Consider the following 15,968-nt stretch of genomic DNA (forward strand, 5'->3'; position numbering starts at 1 on the left):
TAACACGTTCAACTCAGTTGGGTTGCCAGCCCGCCAAGTGACTTAAGGTTAAACACATTTTTTTTGAAGGCTTCTTGTTTTTGTGTTCTCAGTGGGCTATTTATACCGTTTTCAAGCATTCCCCCCGCCTTTGGAATTTTAATTTACTGTGAGTGCTTCCCCCTTAGAGCATTCCCTAGTGCCATTTTATTCTTGACCCTTTTGAATAAAAATCCTTAATGAAGACATCTGAAAGGGGGGTGAAGGGCAGTAGAGAGACACCAGGGAAGCTTCTGAATTGTCCTCTGAAATTTTGTCATCTAGATGCTGAGGGTGGTCTCTTTGTTCAGAGTTTCGCATCCGGACCTTAAGGCCACATAATTAATGTTCCCACTGGAATCGTAGGGACTCTCTTTGAAAGAGTCTGTTGTCCAGTTTTCAGGCCACATTAGGCATGTTCCCGCCCAGGAGCAGGGCCTGAAAAGAATGTCGGTGTTTCCCTTCAGGTATAGGTGCCTGGGGGTCAGGGGGAGAGGGAACGGCAAGGGGTGGAGTGGGAGGCGGGTGATCGACAGGGATAGAAACGGTGTCTCCTCCTCCCTCTGAATGTGAAATAGCCAATGAGGTGGCGCGGCCGGGCCGGCCGGGCCGCCAGTGCCATATAGTATGCAGCAACCGGAGGAGTCACGTTGGGGGAACGGCAGAAAGCAGCTATCCTTTTACACTACTTTGCTCTAGCAGCTATCTTAATGGTGACTGCGTGGCCGGGGGGAAACCTGATCGGCCAGATCCAGCCGAAACCGGGAGGGAGGGAGTGGGCTTTCCGGAGGGGGGGAGGGGGGAGGGACACGAAGAAGGAGGAGTAAGAGAGGGGAAAAGAAAGAGGAAAAGAGTGCGAGGGAGTGAGGGAGGGAGGAAAATAAACAACAAAAAAATGTCCTCTTCCTCCCCCACCGGGCAGATTGCAAGTGCGGCGGACATCAAGCAGGAGAATGGGATGGAAAGCGCCTCGGAAGGGCAGGAGGCGCCCCGAGAAGTGGCGGGGGGCGCGGCGGCGGGGCTGAGCCCCCCGGCTCCAGCCCCTTTCCCCCTGGAGCCGGGGGACGCCGCGGCCACCGCCGCCAGGGTGAGCGGAGAGGAAGGGGCAGTGGCTGCAGCGGCGGCGGCCGGAGCGGCGGCGGATCAGGTACAACTCCACTCGGAACTTCTGGGCAGGCACCACCACGCCGCGGCCGCCGCCGCCGCCGCCGCCGCGCAGACCCCACTGGCCTTCTCGCCCGACCATGTCGCCTGCGTGTGCGAGGCGCTGCAGCAGGGGGGCAACCTGGACCGCCTGGCCCGGTTCCTGTGGTCCCTGCCCCAGAGCGACCTGCTACGTGGCAACGAGAGCCTGCTGAAGGCGCGGGCGCTGGTGGCCTTCCACCAGGGCATCTACCCTGAGCTCTACAGCATCCTCGAGAGCCACAGCTTCGAGTCGGCCAACCACCCGCTGCTGCAGCAGCTCTGGTACAAGGCGCGCTACACCGAGGCCGAGCGAGCCCGCGGCCGGCCGCTGGGCGCCGTGGACAAGTACCGGCTGCGCAGGAAATTTCCCCTGCCCCGCACCATCTGGGACGGCGAGGAGACGGTGTATTGTTTCAAGGAGAAGTCGCGCAACGCGCTCAAGGAGCTCTACAAGCAGAATCGCTACCCTTCGCCCGCCGAGAAGCGGCACCTGGCCAAGATCACCGGCCTCTCCCTCACCCAGGTCAGCAACTGGTTCAAGAACCGCCGGCAGCGCGATCGGAACCCCTCTGAGACCCAGTCCAAAAGGTGAGCGCCAACTTTCCTCCTCCTCCCCCTTCCTCTCCCCAACCCCCTTCCCAGCTTTCTTTTCCTCCAAGTGCTTGCAAACATGGCGCTTACCTTCCCCACCAGCCTGGTCCGGCTGCCCACCTCTCCCCGCCCCCCACCTCTCTCCCCGGCTGGGGGAGGGGGGGTGGCGGCGGCGAGGGGCGGGGGAACCTTGCTCCTTACCCTCCCCCCACCTCCCCCCAGAAGTTTCTGGTCGCCCGCCTAGGTCTCAGTCCCCGCCCCCACCTCGGCTGGTCACTGCTGCCCGGTTTCCCACCCCCATCCCTCTGGCTTTGAAGTTGCCACTCTCTCCCCGGTTCTGGCCGGGCGAAGGATCGTGTGTAGACGCCGGAAAGGCAGTTCTCGCTGCCGCCCGATGCCCACGGAGGTTGCCAGCGCCCGCCGGGGTCTGCACCTCCATGGGGTCACGCCGGCCCGGCGCGCGCACGCGCTCCCGGACCCCCAGGGTTCGGCTGCCCCAGGCAGGCGCTGGAGGTGGCCGTGGCCGCTCCGGAGGGAGAAGAAAGTTGGTGGGGTCTGGAAGCGCAGAAGGGGGTCTGGGGACGTCGAGGTTTTATATGACAGAGTTAATCATTCACCCTGCCCGCTGTGGTTCCCTTCGCGGCCGCGGCAACTGTGGGGTGTTGGTGCGGCTCGGCTCTGCGGTGTTTTGAAACCTGATTCTGAACTCCTTCGGATCGAATTTCAGCGCCGCCGGGGTGGTGGGGCTAGAGGGCGGCTTCCCCGGCCCCCGAACCCTGCGGGGCTCCCTCCCGGTGTGGTGATTGGGGCTGGGGGCAGGCTGGCACCAGGCGGACAGCAGGGAAGGACTGGGGGCGCTATCCACTCCGCACCTCTTTGAGCGCCCACCCTGGCGGGTTTGAACTTTTTGACTGCCAGGTATTTTTTCCCAACCGGTAGAAAATACCGGGTTTTCCTCCTCTTTTGTACGTCCTCCTGAGTCAGACACCTGGTCTGTGTGTATTGTTGGACAAAGTAAAGAGAAGGTCGCCGAAAGGGATGGTGTCGCCAGCCCCGCGGGGAAAGGAGAGAAAGAATCCAAAAGCAGCTCGAAGGTTCTGCTCAGGGGAGGAATCTGGGAGCCGGGGAGCCCGGCCCGGCGGGGAGAAGGTGATCACCCGACGCGTTCCAGAGCCCGCCGCGGGCCGCTCCTGCCCGTTTCTCGCCCAAGGCAGGAGGGAGGCTCCGTGCCCGAACCCGGCCTCGCGGTAACCAAAACAAAACGCGCACTGCGACCTGTGTGCACCCCTCCGCGGACTTGCGGGGGCGACCCAGAGGAGGCGCCTTGGTAACTCCACGCCACCTGTCCCCGTGCCTACTTGAGGCAGCGGATCCTGTCGGCGACGGAATCCGATGGGCAGGGGGTAGGGGGGTGGGGAGCGGGCGCGGCGCGCCGGCCAGCTGCCCTGGAGCCTCCACTCCCTGGCCGGGCGCGTTCCCCGCGTCTCCTCAGCCACACTCAGCCTGCTTCGCCCCACCAACACACACACCCGCTCCCAGCCCAGTTGCCTGGTTGAGGCCCCTTTCCGGATCTACCTCCCACCCGCATCCCCGGTGAGTCACCCTCGCAGACGGCGACGGCGGCTCAGCCTCAGCTCGTAAATCAAAGCGCCTTCTGCGCTCCTGGCCCCGCAGTCCGGGGTGATCCCCTCCCCTCGGCATGAAAGCGAACCGACCTCGGGGCACTGCAGAGATGTCGAATCTTCTGCCGGGCCAAGTCCCGCCGCGCTCCAAACTGCCTCTGTCCTACCATCCTTTCTCCCCCGGCCCAGCCTCCGACCAAATGGGAAACACCCACCACTACCCCTCCCCAGATTTGGTATTTACCCCCAAATCGGAGAACTGAGGAACACAGTCTTGTTTGGAACAGAACAGAAGGACTGAGGGTGCTGGGGAAGGGGTCTGAAAGGTACAAGGCCACTGAGTGACCCACACCCTTTCCCTCCCACCTCACCAGGGCACTGGATGGTGTTTGTTAAATAGGCCCCTATGGCTTTCTTTGGATTCAAAGGCGACTGCACATAACAGTTCTTGGGTTGAAAGTGCCTTTCCTACAACAAGACAGCCACTTTGTTGAATGAGACAGTTGTCAGTCTGGTGGAGTAGAAGTTTGGGAGCAGGTGAGAAAATGATCTCTTGTTAACTAACTGGCAGACAAAACTGAGTACTTCCCACCTCCTGCTCCTTTGACAGTTTCATTTACCTCCAAAATCACACTAATCTGAATTGGTTTGAGGGGAAGGGAAAGAGTTCCTAAACAGAAATGACTGACCACCCCTTTAATGAGTTTTTTTTTCTGTGGTATAGGTAGCAGCATATTTAATAGTAATAAATAACTTCAGTGCTATAAAAACATATAGACAATTCTGTAAATCCTATTAGCTGAATTTATATCTTTTAGACCTCTGGACTTTCTCTGAACTTATTATTAGTAAAGGTTATTGAGACATGAGATTTCCTCTTCTCAGATGCCCTGGTCAGAATCTGCTGAAAGGCCTCAGAGCTAAAACAAGACTAGAAGACTTAACTGCTGTGCTTTCCTTAAACACTACCTTTAATGGGATTAGAGGCTGGTTTTCCAAACAGTTGGCACTATATAGATTGCCATTCCCATGACTTTCTGAATGTCTTGATTTCCTCCTCTGTACAGTGAGTCGGATGGCAATCCTAGCACTGAAGATGAATCCAGCAAGGGTCATGAAGATTTGTCTCCTCATCCACTCTCCAGTTCATCCGATGGTGTCACCAACCTCAGCCTTTCCAGTCACATGGAGCCAGTATATATGCAACAAATTGGAAATGCTAAAATATCATTAAGCTCTTCTGGAGTTTTGTTGAATGGAAGTTTGGTACCTGCCAGTACTTCACCTGTCTTCCTTAATGGTAATTCTTTCATTCAGGGACCCAATGGAGTTATCCTTAATGGATTAAGTGTGGGAAATACACAGACAGTGTCACTGAACCCACCAAAAATGGCATCAAACATTGTGAGCAATGGTATATCCATGACTGACATACTGGGGTCTACCTCCCAGGATGTGAAGGAATTCAAAGTTCTCCAGAGTTCTTCAACTAACTCAGCAGCCACCACCTCCTATAGCCCCAGTGCTCCTGTGTCATTCCCAGGGCTGATACCCAGCACTGAGGTGAAAAGAGAAGGTATTCAAACAGTGGCTTCCCAGGATGGAGGTTCTGTAGTGACTTTTACCACACCAGTGCAAATTAACCAGTATGGCATCGTCCAGATCCCCAATTCCGGAGCAAGCAATCAGTTCCTTAATGGGAGCATTGGATTCTCTCCACTGCAGCTGCCTCCTGTTTCAGTGGCAGCTTCGCAAGGTAAAAGTCTGGTTTGGTACCGTAATGCACCAGTGAATGTTTTAGCCAGCTGCTGTAAATGACGCATTTGGTGAGAGCTATAGATTGCTGTTACTGTTCAGGTACCTTACTGGCTGCCACAGCTGCAGAATAGCCTTGATTTGTTCCTCTTTCTTCACAACATCCATGTAATATCCAGCTTGCTTGGTTCCCTGGCATCATGGGGGTGGGTTTTTATTTTCCCAATAACTGAATGGAAAAATACAGTTCGTAGTGAGTCCTGCCAGTTCTACAATTATAGAAATATGCTAAGTCAATCGGTGCTTACAAAGTAACTCACTGCTTGACATTTTAAGATTAAAAATTAATAATATTGCTAGAACACAAAATAAGTCAAGCAGTTGGTAAGAATGTGTAGACTTCACCTAAGCATTTTTTATTTGACCAAAAGGAGTTTTAGAAGAGCGAGCTAAAGAGACTGGATCATTTGCGTTTGATTCATGTTCCTCCTATAAGTAAGACTAACAGACCTAAAGGGAGAACAGAGGAGTATGTGATTGTCTGTTGCTATGCATGTACACTTGCCCCCTAAATGTGTGGGTTTATTTATGGAGGTAACTGTAAGCCTTATTTTATATGTTGGTGGCTTTACTCAGGCATCTGCTAAAGGAAGCACTGATCTGAAATTTGGGAAACCTGAGGCTGATATGCCAGTTCTTCAATGACTTTAAGCAAATCTGGATGGCTCTGTGTCATTGTTTCTCTGTAGAAACAGGAATGGTTAGAATGGCAGTGGAGGTTGCAGAGCTGCTAGAATTCAGGAGTGGGAGACGTTAGTGCATATTTGCCTTCCTGGAAGCAAATCTGAAAGTCCAAATTTTTACCCAAACAAAATAAGTGACTGTTTGCCTTAAAGATCAGCTTCCTGTAAAATGGTTTTATCCAAAAAAAACACCTCAATTTACACACAACTCTTGTTTCCACAACTATGGTCTACTTCAGTTTGTTTGAGGCATTAATGGAAGAATTGTTGTGCAGTAAATTCCATTCTGTTCATTTGTTTCTCTTTAGGTAAAATGGTAGTATAGTAACACACGACAGTCCTGCAGCATGCTATTTATTTCTTCATTGTTCCAGGCTATGGAAAGGATTAAGCTTAGTCACTATCCAACACAGGGCAAAAATAGGAAAACCACAGGGAGAGCCAAAGTGCTTAGTTTACAATACTTTAATGTGGATCTAACCCTTTTTCTCTCTTTAGGAAATTTCCAAATAGTAGGTAACATTTTAAAGACAACAAATTTGAGCAAAAAGCATGGTATGTACATTGGGGGAGAAGAAAAGCAGGAGTACTTCTCACACATAAACTAAAAAAGTGCTACCATAGAAAATTATTACAAACTAATAGCTAATTCTTAAAATGGGACATTTAATATGAATAAGAACAGCATTTTCAGTTAAAGTAGCTAAGATCAAATGACAGAGCTGTCAATCCTTAGACTTGTCTGGGTGAGTTGAAGACATAAGTTTAACCAGATGGCCCAGGAAACAACGTTCCCTTAGAGTAACTGTGTATTGCAGTTCTCAGTAAAGCATTTGGGGATTCAGCCTTTCTCAAAACAGATACCAAGCCTTTCCTAAAAATGGCTAGACAAGGTAGATGATCTTTCTATAGTCGAAATTTATATAGAAAAGCAGAATCTCTATTTCTTTTGCTCACTTTATAATCTGAGTAAATAAAGGGTTTTTTTTAAGCATCATTATAAAATTATACTTTGTACCTATATCATTTCTCAACTGGGTTTTTTTTAACTGATTTTGAAATGATTGTTCAATTTATAATTCAATTGCAGCTATACTTAAATATCAAGTTTTAGATCACATCTGCTTTTCCTCCTTCATCTATGTATTTTATAATACCTACACATTTAGAAATATTATTTTATTTATATTCCGTAGCAGTTTGGGAAAATGTCACACCTATTATGTTATATATAGCCCTATCAAAAAATTATGAATCATTTTGTTCACAAATACACTGGCAAACAGTTTCACAAACGCATACACACAACAAAGTAACCATCTATTTCAGATGTCTTTTGCTACAGTTTAGTAGTCAACAAGAATTTTAAAGCCTTTTTAGTTTGTTTGACCTGGAACAAAGATTTACGTTAGAGAAGAGCTCAAACATATGTAGAAATGTTTTTCTTAAGTTCAAATAAAGTGTTTTCATTTTTTGTTTGTTTAAAGCCATTCCTTTGCATTTAAGGTGCTTAAAAATGTTTGGGGGCTTCCCTGGTGGCGCAGTGGTTGAGAGTCCGCCTGCCGATGCAGGGGACATGGGTTCATGCCCTGGTCCGGGAAGATCCCACGTGCCGCGGAGCGGCTGGGCACGTGAGCCATGGCCGCTGAGCCTGCACGTCCGGAGCTTGTGCTCCAAAATGGGAGAGGCCACAGCAGTGAGAGGCCAGCGTACCGCAAAAAAAAAAAAGAATGTTTGGAAGACATATAAACAGCCCTGTGACATACATTTATCGATAGAGGTGGCAGCGTAATCACAGTTATTCTATTAATTCAAGGAGGGAAATGTTTTAGGTGAATTACCTTTAACATTAGGCTGTTTTCTCAAAATAATGAAGAGTTTACTGAACATCTAATTCAAGATCAGGGTAAACATCCTGCTTGAATTATTCTGTCACAAAACTCCCCCATGTCCACCTTTCCTTTAATGGCAAGATAATTGCCATTATTTCACTGTGCCTAGGAAAAGACTCAGAAAGAAAAGGGTTTTATTTGATGGTGTGAGTTGCGGGGGAGGGGGTCTAATTTGTCTGCATTGTCTGAGTTAGCTGATTTGAACAACTCAGCTTTCTACTTCTATTTCTTTTACTACTTCTGGTCTCTGTAGAACATTATAATGAGAGTCTCAAAAGATACAAACCTTTTACAGAAGCATTAGCTCTAGCTCTTTATGTTAATCTGTGTTTTAAAAAGCACATTTCATTATTATCATTAATTCTTCCTGTCACTACAACACTGAAAATTCAGAACTAGCACAACAAAAGGAAAAAAAAAAAAACTATTGAATGTTTTGTTGACTTGACTTTATGGTTAGTTTGGTGAAACTTTGCAACTTGTCTGTACAGGTTTATATGGTTAACTGTAAGCCCCAGGGTAACTCATTTATGTGGTATTTTCTGCATTTCCGTTTATATTTTATGTCAGTTACTGAGCTTGCCCTGAACAAAGGCATTCTCTTTCACATTTTTGTTTTCTAGTTCTAACTGGCAGAGCGAGCAATAACTATCAACTAATTGAGAGATATCAAGTCTCAGTAATACTGAACCAGAAACTTGACTGAAATTAGAACTTGGAAACAACATTTTTTTTTTTTTCACATTTGATTTCTAAGCCAGTAGTTCTTGCTCCAGCTTCATCACCAGAATTACTCAAGGAGTTAAAAATACACCTGTTCTGGGATTTACTGAGTCAGATAGATAGATTCTCAGGAGTGGAGTCTTGAAATCTGTAGTTTTAAGTGCCCAAGGTGATTCTACGGAACCTGAGAAAAATCATGTGTGTAAAAAATAACTTTTTTCTTTCCTTATCAGCCCCATCAATGATAATCTGTACTTTATTTTTTTTTTTTTTTAGGTAATATTTCAGTAAATTCAAGCACTTCAGATGGGAGCACATTTACAAGTGAGTCCACCACAGTCCAGCAAGGAAAGGTTTTCTTGAGCTCTCTTGCTCCCAGTGCAGTGGTATACACTGTTCCTAATTCAGGCCAGACTATAGGATCTGTTAAACAGGAGGGTGTGGAGAGGAGCCTGGTGTTTTCTCAGTTGATGCCTGTCAATCAGAATGCACAAGTAAATGCAAACCTGTCTTCTGAAAGTATCTCGGGAAGTGGCCTCCACCCACTGTCCTCCTCCTTAGTTAATGTATCCCCAACTCACAATTTTTCCCTGACTCCCCCTACCATACTAAACCCCACTGAGCTAAACCCTGACATTGCTGATAGCCAGCCAATGTCTGCACCTGTGGCAAGCAAATCTACTGTGACATCTGTCAGCAACACTAACTATGCAACTCTTCAGAACTGCTCCCTTATTACTGGTCAAGATCTATTATCAGTACCCATGACCCAGGCTGCCCTTGGGGAAATAGTTCCCACAGCTGAAGCCCAGGTGAGTCACCCCTCCCCTACAGTACACCAGGATTTTGTCAGAGAACATCATCTGGTTATGCAATCAGTAGCTAACATAAAAGAGAATTTCTTAACAAATTCTGAGAGCAAAGCAACAAGCAACTTAATGATGCTGGACTCCAAATCCAAGTATGTCCTAGAGGGCATGGTTGAGACTGTCTGTGAAGACCTGGAAACAGACAAAAAAGAGCTTGCCAAGCTCCAGACTGTCCAACTGGATGAAGAGATGCAAGACTTGTAAACTTAATTTCTTCCTTTTTTTTTCTGGCATCAGCAGGCAAATCTTTTCATGAAGACCTGAGGACATAAAGGATTTTCCCATTTGAAGGGAAACATTAGTTTTGCAAGTAAATGCATTCAAGAGACTTTGGATTGATCTGAATGAAGATCACAGTTAAATATGCAGGAGTAGAACTGCATTTCTGCAGCCTTTTTGTTCACATGTGTTCTCTTTTAGATAGATGGAGACAGAGGAACAAGATGAAATATATCAAGAAGTCAAAGTGTATCATTTGGTTGACTTAACATAATTCTAAGATCAAATGGAACTTGATAAATAGTTCTCTAAATTAAAAATGTATACACTTAAGGTAGAAATTAAATATCACTACAGAGCGTTAGAAACAATACAATTCTTTTTGTTTACTTTTACTCCACGGGCATTGGTAAGGTTAAGAAGCATAAAAGGTACTCTACACTATTCTAAGGGTATATTTTTGAATATGTGCATTTCTGTTTTTCAGCATTTTTGTGAAAGTCTTGGCTTGTCTCTATACGTTTCCAGATGTGATTGGTAATAGTTCACTGTGGCTGAGAAAGTTTGCAACTCCACTAAAAACTCTGAAACAAACTTCAGTATGAGTGTAAATATATTAGTCCTATAAGCAAGAATTTGGATAATTACAGTGAATTTTATTTATGCTGTATATGTTTCTCTTATACTTCAGACACTATGAACTGAAAAGAAAAATGTTTTCGTACTGTTTAATTTATTTTTATTGTTTGAACAGGAAGTGAACAGTTATTTCCAACAAAGTTTTACTTTTTGTAGGATTTTAAAAGTAATGATTTTTATCAGGAGTCTATTAAGGTCAATATTAATAACACTGAAACAAGAAATCTAACTCCCAGTATTGGAATTTTGGTACTTTTTTTCACATCCTTGTTCTTTATTTAGCAACTCTCTGATTCATTTAAATATATTTTCTACAGAATTCTATGTGCCTTTTTACCTTGTGGCCTTTTTATTATTCTTACTAAGGTACAGAAGTTTCAACAGAAGCACTGATGACTCCTTTCTACTATCCAACAGGGTTAATTTCACAGAATTGCTCTAAATCTGAAGAACTTAAGTTTCACTTATAAGAGTTAATGTTTATGATGCAAGCGGTTGAACAATTAATTATTGTTGATACTTTTCATTACAAAGAAGTAACAGTTATAGACCACCATGTAAAACCAATTCTGGAGGCTATGAAAACAACCATTTTAAAGGAAAGAAAGAATATGTAACTTCTATTGAGCTGAATTATGTCCTGTTGAAACTTAGTTCTAAATGTTTTAACTCAGTTGTTACATTATGACATATGACTGTTGTTTGCACTATATTATCACCTCTTCTTTAAAAGTAAATCTTTCGGGGTTTCTGTAAGAAGCTTGTTTGATAATGTTGTGAGCTGTGGTTACAGTTTTTATCAGGACTCTGAACAGAAGATGTAATAATACAAATACATTTATGTAGTGAGTAAAGTCTCTGGCCTCTGAAAAGCAAGAAAAGTGAGAAAATGACTTCTTCAGAGATGACAGAAAGTTGTTGAACATGAAGATGTCACCACATATTGCTTTCTTTAAGATTGGAACAAAGGGTCCACTGTAAATGTCTACATGCCCATCAGCCTAGCATGTTGAATAAGGGCCGTAGAGGATTTAACTTTTGTTGTTATTGCAAATGGAACGTGCAGGCATAGGTGAAGAGCCCTTTGAAGAATTCCTCCCCCATCATTTTTTTTCTCCCTCATCATTTTGATAAAGAACTTAGGTCCCATTTTTTTATGGAATTAGCGAATGTTCCTAAACTGCTGAAATTACGTGTTTTTTTGTTTTGTTTTGTTTTACAACATCAGGTCTTTTAGAGTTCCTTCCACTCCACCACTACTTATACAGCTTGTTTGTTTCTTTGGGTGTGTGCTGATCATGTTACTGAGATTAATTACATGGGTCTATAGTGCAGTTTACATGAAAATGATGTTTTCCACTTGATTGCTGCAAATATCAAGAGTTTGTTAATTATTTTAAAATACCCATCCAATAAGAAAGATGGGAAGGTTTAAAAAGTTATGTATGTTATATATACATATATATAACAGGAAAAGTTTTGTGTCTTCCAAAAATATAAGACTCTTTTATTCACAGTTCTTCCTCTTTTCTTCCTTAAGAAAGAGAAAGATAGCACAAAACTTAAGACTTACCTAGGAAACCTATTCATACTCCAACATGATGTAATTATACCCCTACAGTTACTCCAGGTAGCTATACAAATACCAGGTAAGAATCAATGCACATTATAAAGAACTTGTTCTTTTCTATTCTTTCAGTAAAATAAGGGCCAGTTGTTATGTAGCCCATATATATGGGAATGAAATAAGATAAACCCCATGATCTCCTTGCACAGAATTGCAAATGTTTTTTTGCAGTACCAAGGGCCAGACTCAGAACCCTTGTCAGAATTTCCCTCTTACGTAAACCAATGCTTGAAGATGCTGCAAATGACCCTCTAATGATCCCCAAAGAGGAATCAGAATAGGGATAAATAACTCCCTGCAAACCCCAACCCCTGCTGCTGGCTGTGTGAGCCTATCTATGCACTCTATCAGTCAGAATTGATATATAGCTCTTAGTTACATCCAGTAAAGGACAGCCTGTTGTTTAAAGAGAAGGTGCATTTGTTCCTCAGTCAAGCAAGAGCACCTGTGTTGTACTGCTTTATAGCTCATGTATATTCATAGTAAAGAAAAGACTGAATTATACACGTTTCAGTGCCTTTCTTGTGTTACGAAAGGCAGGTAGATGTTATAGCCATAGATAAAATTCATAGTTGAATTGCACACTGACCTTAAATCTCTCTGTATATGCCCTTGCGTCTTGCATGTTAAAAGCTGGATAATTGGGTAGATATTGCAGCCTGCCCTACTACATGTTAGACAAGTGTGCATTAGTACATAACCAGAAGTTCTTCATTCTTTAAAATGTTTTTGACAGATCATCTCATCATAAAAATATAAATAATTCAGGAAAACTGTGGGGAAAAGAATTACATTTTATAGAAGATGTTTCAAAGTCTTCTTAGAGCTTAGATAATAGAGTCTAACAGTTATTTTGTATCTAACTGATACATTTTATGTTAATTTCTTATTACCACCACACATTTTATTACTCAAAATTGTATAGCATGTGACTCTTTTGGCTTTCAGGGTTCTCAAAAATTTTTTATTCTTTTGTTGCATGTACTGTATGTTTAGAGGCAACCAGTTATATACTCAATATGGTTTTACTGTGCCTTACACAAAGAGAAAATCTATACAGAATGTATATCATGGGGTGGGGTAACAGAGTCTATACTGCACTGTTAGGTGATGGCACACAGAGCATGTCCCAGAACATTTCTGTGCTTAATTACCCAACCAAAGAGATCTAAAGTGTGTATGTTGTACTGTAATAGGGGTTTATGCCTGGACAATTAAGTGTTTTATTTGTTTTCTGAAATGATGTGAACTTATTTTTCTAAACACTATGCTAAATAAACTTTATATTTATACATACCTTATGTTGAAAAAGTTATTTATCCCTGGGAAAGCAGAGAAGAGTAAAGAGAAGAAAAACAAAAATCCACAAACATTTCATAGGCTTGCAAATATAAGAGGAGTCATTTTGGGAAAACAGTCTGTCGGTCTTTATACAAAATTACCCAACTCACTTAATTGTACTGCATACTCAGAGCTAAATGATTAGATTTCATCCTCCTTAAAGGAAAGAAATGTGTCATTCATTTAGGTGTCCCCAAATCTGAATCTGATACCATTTTCAATGGAATTAAATTGAAAGGTCCAAGGACCTTTCCTTTCCCAACCTTACTGAAAGAGCTCAGTATCACCCCATCTTTAAGGCACTCCCATTATCCAAAGTCTGGTTATACCACAGCTGGGTCCACCAGTGGTTTGGCTTAAAACTATGGACAGAACAGCATTACTGAGTGTGTAGAAGAGTCAGCCTTAGTACAGTTTGGTCCTCATGTTAAAATTACATGACATCTGATTTTGCATGCCTCCCACACTGAAATGAAGAGGAAACTAGATTAAAAAAATAGACTGGGACCACCTGTACAACTCTATTACAAAACTAAAGTCATCAAATTAATTTCAGGTATTATGTGTAGTGTTTTTTATAATCTTGTCATTCAGTTCATTTATTTACAAATTTTCTATGTAGTTAAACCAGTTAAAGTGAATAGTGTCTCAGTAAGTGGGTACTGTATAGGGTCAGAAATTATGGAGTGATGATATTTTATAATATCTTAACCAAACATTCTTAAAATTTTTATTTTATATTGGAGTATAGTTGATTAACAATGTTGTGTTAGTTTCAGGTGTACAGTAAAGTGATTCAGTTATACATATATATATTCTTTTTCAAATTTTTTGGCTGCATTGGGTCTTCGTTGCTGCGCACGGGCTCTCTCTAGTTGCAGCAAGCGGAGGCTACTCTTCACTGCGGTGCGCGGGCTTCTCACTGCGGTGGCTTCTCTTCTCTAGAGCCGCACGGGCTCTAGGCATGCAGGCTTCAGTAGTTGTGGCATGCAGCCTCAGTAGTTGTGGCTCACAGGCGCTAGAGCACAGGCTCAGTAGTTGTGGCACACGGGCTTAGTTGCTCCGCGGCATGTGGGATCTTCCCGGACCAGAGCTCAAACCCATGTCCCCTGCATTGGCAGGCGGATTCTTAACCACTGCACCACCAGGGAAGCCCTTAATGAAACATTTTTAAAACATTTGACAAGGTTACTGATCTACTTCAAACATTTTTTTTAGCGACAAAATTTTTTAATTTTATTTTACCGTAGTATAGTTGATTAAAATGTTGTGTTACTTCAAACATTTTTGTAGCTCCTTGGAAACTAGCAAATTAAAACCCCTCAATGGGATTCAAGACCTTTAGCTATATGATTCCATCCCACCTTGCCAGTTTGCCTTAAAAATAATAAATGTGGAAATTTACCTTTGTACCTCACCATTTCCAATACAGTAGATAGTAAATAAACAAAATACATTCAGATAATGGTCAATGCTATAAAGACAATAACAGGGTGATGGAATTGAGAATGGGGAATGGATAGAGGTGGGGATTAGATTGGTCAAGGAAGGTCTCTGAAGAAGTGACATTTCAGAAGAGAGATTTGAACGGTTCAAGGGAGCCAGCCTGCAAGACCTAGAAAAGAGCATTCCAGCCATAGGGAACAGCAAATACAAAGGCCCTGAGGGAGGAGCACAGCGGCTGGATCACAGTGTTATACACTCTAGGGGTCATGTGAAAGGAGATCCAGTCAGAGAGACAGGCAGGGACCAGATCACAGGTAGGGCTTTACTGGTCTGTGATGCACTTCCCTAATGAATATCTTCAGAATATCCTAGTCACCTATGACTCTATATATGAAAATTTAAACTATTATCTTCACTGTAAACCTGTTCTCCACTGTGTGTTCCTCATTCATCCATTGGCCAAATATAAAATCTGGGATTCACTCTGGTGTCTTCTGTCCCTTTCTTCCCACCTCCTCCACCAGATCACTACATCTATCCATGTCTGCTCATTTACTGTCTCTTGAATTAGTTCTTACCCCTCCATTTCTAGGGTTACTGCTATAGTTTACGTAATTACCGTTTCTCGACTGAATTATTGCAGCCTCTGCCTGCTTGGTATCCAGTGTCTGGTCCTCATTCCAGGCTACATTACAACTATATTCAGATAGGACTTTCAGAATTCAAGACTTATCCCAGCCTCACATGCTAGTTTGAAATCTTCAATGGCTCTCCATTGCTTATGAAATACCATTTAAACTCCTTAACATACAAAGCCTCCAAGACCCAGGCCTTACATCTCTGTCTGGTCACGTCTCCAGCCACATGAATCTGTTCCTTACAGGCACCAGGTTCTTTCTTACCTACCAGATCTCCCAGACTCACTAGGAAGTGAGTCTGCTCCAGGAAGCTCTGTCTCACCCTCATAAACAGAATAGTACATGGCTGATTCTGTGATCAGACAGGAATTTATATCTTCCTTTCATGTGGCACTTATCACATCACTGTAATTATGTGTTTGCCTCAACACTTTCATCTTTGTTTCTCCTTTAGTGTAGCAGAGCACAGTAAGCACTTAAAAATTATTTGTTGAATGAATAGTGACCCGAACAGTCATCCATCCCTTTAAATCATTTCACTTGCTTGGATTAGGGAACTTTATGGCTCAACTGGTTAAACTATTATCCCTATTTAGAGAACAAAAATAAATCACTGCATTTTGGGGTAGGGTCTGAGAGTGGTTCTGTGAATCTCCTAGC

General features: G+C 43.7%; 1 protein-coding gene across 2 annotated transcripts; it reads left to right on the plus strand.

The window, feature by feature from the left end:
* Positions 1 to 608: 608 nt before the first annotated feature.
* Positions 609 to 13,179, plus strand: SIX4 (SIX homeobox 4). Of its 2 annotated transcripts, XM_067734111.1 has the most exons (4): positions 609 to 731; positions 941 to 1,791; positions 4,484 to 5,172; positions 8,806 to 13,179. In XM_067734111.1, exons 1-4 carry the CDS (start codon positions 729 to 731, stop codon positions 9,600 to 9,602), a joined length of 2,340 nt encoding a protein of 779 aa, XP_067590212.1. In that variant the 5' UTR covers positions 609 to 728; the 3' UTR covers positions 9,603 to 13,179. The 2 variants fall into 2 exon arrangements, with proteins under 2 accessions (XP_067590212.1, XP_067590204.1); XM_067734103.1 differs by having other exon boundaries at positions 610 to 1,791.
* Positions 13,180 to 15,968: the final 2,789 nt, after the last annotated feature.

This window comes from Pseudorca crassidens, chromosome 1, assembly GCF_039906515.1.
Source record: "Pseudorca crassidens isolate mPseCra1 chromosome 1, mPseCra1.hap1, whole genome shotgun sequence".
Lineage (NCBI taxonomy): Eukaryota > Metazoa > Chordata > Mammalia > Artiodactyla > Delphinidae > Pseudorca > Pseudorca crassidens.